The 7,389-nt window shown below is 41.4% G+C and overlaps 1 protein-coding gene across 1 annotated transcript in view; it reads right to left on the bottom strand.

The window, feature by feature from the left end:
- Positions 1–3,416: 3,416 nt before the first annotated feature.
- Positions 3,417–7,389, bottom strand: part of MATN1 (matrilin 1, cartilage matrix protein) — a 21,015-nt gene continuing 17,042 nt past the window's right edge. Inside the window, exons 7-8 of the mRNA XM_010285391.1 lie at positions 5,287–5,367; positions 3,417–3,716 (exon numbers count right to left, since the gene is read on the bottom strand). Of these exons, the coding sequence (XP_010283693.1) occupies positions 3,667–3,716; positions 5,287–5,367 (131 nt within the window). The 3' untranslated portion in view covers positions 3,417–3,666. The remainder of the gene's footprint in view (positions 3,717–5,286; positions 5,368–7,389) is intronic.

Raw genomic sequence — 7,389 nt, 5'->3', positions numbered from 1 at the left:
GGGAAAGACAGATATAGTGGTATGATATCAATAAAAACTGAAAACAAGAGCTGCTGTGTCTGCGTGGAGGGGCATTTCTTTGCAGCATCCAAGCACATTGCTCTGAAACAGGGAACTTGGTGATTTAGGAAGACACTTTAAGGTGGCTTGCAGAGATTTGAAGGAGCAATGCTTCTTCATGTCCCAATTCAAGTCACTAGCTCCCATGCATGGTCCTAACAGACTGGGGATGGTTTTATTCCCCAAAGACATGAATAGCATTGAGTTTTCTGGAAGCTGTTGGATTAAATTGGCAATGGGAACGGTAGGCTGAATGGCTGCCATTTTCTGTGGAGGTGAAGACCCAGCCCTCACTTTACATGAATTTATCATGTTACCAGAAAAAGTCATCCAAACATCTTAAACTGCAGAATGACATTAGTAATATCTTATCACATAGACATTTCCATGGGTCCCACGACAGGAGTTAAAATAAAATCTACCTTTTAGTTCCTAAGACTGTTAAATTTTACTTTCAAGACATTTAAAGAATAAATAGACATATAAGAAAATTAACTACAGGAGCTAGTTTCCATGATTAACAAACTGATTTTAGCTGAAGAAAAATTAAAAATAATGCTGTTATCACCTTATCAAATGGAAGTGAGTTGCCTCTGATCAGCTGTGAGATTGAAGAGATAGAAAAGAATGGAAAAAGAGAAAAATAGAGTAAGGAATAAGAAATCCAGAAATATGTCAGGGAATCTGGACATTAAACCATGTATTGCCTGGGGACCAGATGAGTGGTAGGCTGTATGAACATGACAGAAATGGAGACTCTGCTGGACAAAAAATTGTATTTTCTTTGAAGCCCAGTGTCACAAGACAACAATTTCAACATAGCTAGCATCTCATCTCGTTTCTGAGAGTCATAAATGAGGCTCCCAGCTACCCCCACGGCTTCATCCCCACCTCGCCTGCTGAGATCAGCAGGACAAGCAGTGAGGTTTCTAGCCCCTGAGCTATGGTTTGCATGGCTCCCTCTGCATTTTTCAAAGCCCAGATTGTTCCTCTGGCCAGGGATTGCTGTTATCTCTTTTCCTGGCTTTGCCATGGTAAAAAAATCCCTCTGACTCATCCCTGGACATATGGTGCTGGAAGGATTTTTGAGACCAGTCCATCACCCAGTGAAGCCTGTAGGGACCATGGTGAGAATTATTAAATAGTTCCATCATATTTGATGGTTTTTGGGCTCTTTTTGAACCATGGTTTCAAACAGGGAGGGAGAAGAGGATCAACAACTCATTAAGCTAACAGTGAAAAGATGATACATAGGCTTGTTTGATCAACTGCTAGGCCTCCAGGTCTTCTCATCCACAACCATTATGGATCCATTATTCCTGACTCATGGAGATGAACCATCACAGCCCTGTATGTTATACCTTATTTTCATACCTCTCTCCTGGACTGCTACTCACCTGCTTCCTCATCAGTTCGTTCCATAACTTGTCTGTATGATGCTTTTAGTCTGCATGAATTCAGGATCCTGGCTTGAAAATGCTTTTTCCTGGAACCAACTGTAACACTGTGCTGGTATGCAATGTTATTTAACAGCAAGGTGAGATTCTGCACCTTGTCAGGAGCTCAGCTGCTGGTAGTCCTTTGTACAAAGAGAAGCTGAGAACCAGAGCTTCTCAACTTCTTGTCTTCTGCTTGCTGCAGAGGTTTTTCTTCCCCCATTATAAATATATTCTCTTTAAGATGGAGAGTGCTTCCATATAACCAGGAAAAAAAGATTCCTTGGGTAGCAGTAGAGGAGACTTGGCTGCCCCATGTGAGGTGTTTAGAAGTTAGTTGCATAAGTCTGAAGGAGTCATGATGATCTATAAAGAGGAATAGGCTCAGGTGCTGCTTTGTCTCACTGTGAGGTGCACATGACATCATCCTGGCAAGCATGCCCTGTGGTGTCTGTTTCTATTGCCGAACAAGTGTGACACGAGAAGCTGAAGCTGAGCGGTCTAGATTTTGTGTGTGTAAAATTAGACAACAGAAATCTTATAGCTAGAAGTTCAGGAGTTAGTAGGGGTTACTCTGGGTTCCGGAGTAACAAGGTTCGACTGAGAGGGTGAGGTTTTGCTACCAAGAACTGACTGTAGCCCTTGAGCTAATGTTTGGAAATATATTGACTCATTCCTGTACGTCCAAGAGTATAATAGATTATTTTTGTTATAAAAGAAGATTTTTGCTTTGAGAGAAGAGTCTCAGTTTCTCTATGGACATGTTTCTTCTCTCCCATTGAAATAAAAGGCTGTGACATGAGATTGAGTCTAACAAGACAATAGAGAGGTGGTGTTGTCAGGAAACTACATCAAGGTTTACACAAAGAAATAACTTAAAAGTAGCTTTTAAAATTTTCAGCAAACTTTTAATATTCACCCAAAACACATCTGCTATGGTGACATTCTGAACAGGCCAAGTTATTCTGAAAAGCTTTTCACATAGCCTCAAGTATAAATATTTTGATACAAAAAAATAAACATAAAAACCCCTCCCAACCCCTTGTGCTCACATTCAATGGTGCACCATCGTGCCACGCGTAAACACGGCCTCTTCGCTCCTAGCCAGACTACAGCTGGAGGAGACAGGCAGCGTTGAGTGCTTCCAGCTCACATCACTTTTTTTGTCTTGACAGTGCCAGGAATCCAGGAACAGAAGAGGAGTCTGAAAGGTGTTGAGATGAACGTATTGGCTTTGAAGGTGGTTAGAAGTGTGGATGAGGAAGGAGCTGGTGAGCCTCTGGTCACCACAGTGATGAAGGCACCGCTTTCATCGGTGGCAGCAGCTCCAGCAGCAGTTCCCTGTGTTCTAGGGGCTAATTACATTTCATAGCTTCAGTTGAGGACGTGGAGACCAGAGAGCTGAGGAGCAGGGACACATCTCCTGGGGTTGGTGTTAACAGCACTGCTTTGTGTTGTACAGAGCCATGGCCGCTGGCTCATTGCACATTATCAGGACTTACCCAGAATAGGTCTAGCTCAGGTGGTAGTTCACTGAGACATTGTGAGAGCATTTGCTGGCTAGGAAAGCTGAGCTTTTTTTCTTTTTATATTGTACAGCAGCTATAGATAAACCCAACTAGCAGCAGCATCCTATTGTATCTTGTCTGCAACGCACACTCAGAGACCATTACTATATTTCACCTACTTACTGACAAATGCATCATGCTTACAATAAGAAGCTGATCAGCGTCTTTGACGTTTTACACGCAGCATCTGAGTTGATTTTAAGTCATTTTGACATTTAAATTAAATTATCTCATGCATAGAAACAAAACATGCAGAAGAACACAGCGAGGATTCACAGAACTCGTAATCAAGTACTTATTGACATATATATATTAAGCTTTAAATCAAAAACAAATCTTTCCAGTTTTTTTCATATATGCACTCTATACGATGCAACAAACATTAGCATGGTCTAGGTCTCAGTCACACACAGTGCCCTGCCCATTATACAATGTCTGCTCTACTGTTATACTTGTCCCATTTAAACAAATGCAGGTAGACTAGACTCTTTAAGGAAATACAAGCTGGCCATAGCACTGTGGCTGAGCAGCCCTCCTTTGGAAGTGAAGGAGTTCTACTTTTGTTACATTAGGAAGGAGGGGAATAATATTCTTTTGGGATCTTAGATGATCTTGTTCTCCAGGGCTTCGATCCTTTTTGCCACAGCTTCCAGTGAGCGAGAGTTAAGGGGAAAAAATGACAGCACACATTAGTGATTCACTGCTCAAGTCCTCCCCTGGCTTGCAGAACAGATAATGAATGGAGCTACTTGCTGGGAGCAGGTAGCAGAGGAATGCTGTCATCATCTACTCTGGCATTTCCAGAGCTGTTCAGGCTGATGAACTTTTATTGAAGCTAGAAAATGTTCATGCATGCACACACACTCACATGGACCTATAAATTTACTATGGAGGGAAGAGTAAAAAATGTGAGAACGATTGGAGTGTGTTTTGAGTGGTTGACAGAGAATTCCTGACCTTGAGCAGTTATGGGTTGTGTGAAGAGTGGAGCAGAGTGCTTTTCTTAGAGTTATATAGTGTGTCGCAATTTTCTGCTCTTTTCACTAATTGCTTTTCATGGTGTGCCTGGGAGCAGCAACCCACTGGGTGAGAACTACTGATTTGCTCTGACCTTTTGCATAACGTAAGTCATGGATTTCACTCAATTTGAGTTAAAGAGTAGAAAATATACTGTGCAACTGACACAGCAAAGCACAGAAATGTGTGAATAAATTAGAACATTGCTTTTAAAATTATATTCTCTTCTCATTCTCAGTAACAAAAAATCTCCCTACCTCTATGTGAGCCACCCCAAGGTTTCACTAATTGCTCTCCTCATGAGAAGTTTGAATCTTATTCGCACCTTTTTGTCTTTTTCTTGTTTCTCTTTGGTGAAGTGGTCTTTGTGCAATATGACAGGACCCAGCATGGCAGAATGCAATCCCACAAACTCAGTTCAGATGGGATCCAACTCATCTCGCTGGAGATGTTTGCAATGAACAGTTCCATGAGACTTAGTCTCTCGGAACTGAGTTTTAGCCAGCTGGGAGAATTTGGACCTATCCTTCTGACTGTTGGACCTATCCATCTGAATTTATCCAGACCACCAACTATACACTCAGAGGTGCTTTGCTGTAAAAGACCCTCTTTCACTCCAGTGCTATATAGAGGAATTTAGGCAGCCAACTCAAATGTTTGCATTGTAGACATTTACTGTCAGGTAAATAGAATCCCACCCATGGAGTTTTAATGACTGAGTGAATCAGCTGCATGTGTGCACCAGTGGTTTCACCTGCTCACAGTTCGGTATTAGCCACTGCTGCTCTCAGTCCTCGCATTCTGGCCTCCTTCACAGGACCTGCAGCTTGCAGAGGTAGAAGCATCATCCCATGCATGACCCATGGTTCCACACATGTCATATTGGCATCATTTAAGCACCTTTCTAAAAACTGACCTAGGTCTTGGTGCCTACAGCTCATTGCTGTCTTGCAACGGTTTGACATATTCTACTTTGGCTCTATTGGTTTTGGTCTACTCATTCTGTCTCAGACCAGTAACTATTCACTCTGGCACAGGGACTCTTCTTGTTATACACATTCGCAACCCAAGTGTCTTGTTTCCCTTCAGCTTTCTGAACACCTACCCAACCTCCTTCCCCCATGAGTAGACTTTCTCCACTAGGCCCTCCAGAAAGCACAACCTAACCCACCAAGTTCTGAACAAAGACAGCTTCCGAAGGATATATTTCCGCTGCAGTGAATTTATGAGGTCTTCCACTTTTGTCTGGAACTTCACAATAGATTTACATTCACATGGATCTTCCTCTGTGGATCAGAATATCAAGAAGATGAGTTAAGTGCCACAAAAAAAGGGTTATATCAAAATCACTGAGACAAGTGAAATAAAGTAATTCTTACTTTCTTTATCAGAAACAGGAAGGAAATCAAAATGTCATTCGCCCTAATTATCTGACTGATCACTTCAGCCTTTAACCTCAGATGACTAGAGAATTTCACATTTTCTTGTTATGTAGGCCAGGCTCTGGGCACAAAAAGTCTTTCCTGGATTTCCAATTTCCTGAAAACCCACTGAGCTCTACTACTGATGCTTAAAATTTGCCCCCAAAATTTTGAATCTGACCAAATGCAGTTCTTGAAACAACCTTTGCCTTCCCAATATCATCACCCTGGTGGGCCATACTCTTATTTTGTGACATAAAAATTGGAGGCACTGTTTACCCTCTGAGAGTCAAGACTTGAGCTTTGCTTCAGTACTCCATTTCTTGAGCAGGCAGACCAATGTGCATTAATCAGTTTGCTAATCTATGTCAATAATTTACATATGTTCTCCAAGAAAAATTATCTTAAACTGAAATAGGAGCAAAAAATGGTACTGAGATGACTGGAAAAATACAGGAGATGTTTACAAGACCACACTGAGTCAGCTGAACTGCCTAGCAAATGGAAAGAGTAAATAGGAGAAGGACTTTTTAAGGGAAAGGACATCACTTGCACAAAAACACAACAGAATTAAACCAGTCATGAGTAAACTAAGGCTGGATATTAAGAGAAGATTTCTAGCCATCTGTTGATAAATACAAGCTGGCACTGGAAATCAAACAAATACAAATATTTCCTTTCCTTTCTCTTTTTTTAAACTGAAAATTTAAGATATTCACCAAAACTGATTTTTTTGCAAACAAGTACTCTTTCCGAAATTTATTTTTACTTTTTTTTTTTTTTGAATGCTGAAGTCTCAGTGGATTTGCTTTCTCGAAAGACATTTAAATACAATATGTTGGGCGTTTTCATATAGCTCCCATCATCTTTTTCTTGGATCAACTCCTGCTTTTTAAAGTAGCCATGGCAAAGAGAGACTCTGTCTTGCAAGCCTGGCTACCATGCTCTGCAAACAGAGGACTCTGGAGGGTATTGTTCCTCTCCGACTTCCCCAGTAGGAGAACAGGTCCAATCTTCAGGAAACTGGGGAACTTTCCCAGCATGACCCAGGTCATCTGTAGTGAAGGAAGGAACCGAATCTGATTTTCTTGAGGCAAGGCCCCTAACATCCCAAGTACTTTTTCTCTATATGTACACTCAAGGAGAAAAACAGATGAGTCACCTACTGCTAATCCACTAATATTTACATGGATACCTCTTGGTTTTGGCACAAATCACAATGTTAAAAATTGCAAAGAAAGGGAAAAAGGAAATTAACATTTGGCAATGTGTTTTATTTCATCCACTTGGTGCTATAGAGCATCTCCGCATGCCATGAGAGCAGTGGAGATCTCTGCATCACATGGAGCCATGGGGCACTCAAGAGCAAGTCTACACACTCATGGGAAGTAGAGCGGAGCTTGGCAGAGCTCTCTTGCGAACTAAATGAGCCCCATCAGAGCTCTGTGGAATGTACCTTGTTGAGAACTGGAAGGAAACATTTTCATAGCAGGGTAAAGGAGCCTGAGCACCTGGACTTGACAAGAGAGTGCTGGTTGTTGAGGTTCCTGATGAGCCTGGCACTGCAGCTCTCAGAAGTGCTGCAAGGTATTCAATGTCTTAAATGAACCCTGAGTGTTTGGAATTCACTATGACAGACCTGATCAAGCAGATGCATTGCAAAGGGCCAATATTTCATAGGAGTCGTATGATTCCTTCAAAACAAAACTCTAAAATAACAGTGGTAGTTCTTTTTTTTTAATAATTTTTAGACTCAGGTTATCTACAGGTTAAAATTCTTAAATTTTATGTTATTCTTTTGCTCCTCTTGTCATGCCTCTCTCCCACTCAGTCTTCTCTCAACCTTTGCTCCACTAGACTATCCAAACATGAGCAACTTGGCATTCC

This window comes from Phaethon lepturus, unplaced genomic scaffold, assembly GCF_000687285.1.
Source record: "Phaethon lepturus isolate BGI_N335 unplaced genomic scaffold, ASM68728v1 scaffold11664, whole genome shotgun sequence".
Lineage (NCBI taxonomy): Eukaryota > Metazoa > Chordata > Aves > Phaethontiformes > Phaethontidae > Phaethon > Phaethon lepturus.
Note: the sequence above shows the minus strand (reverse complement) of the source record. Positions and strands in the feature narration are given on the sequence as shown.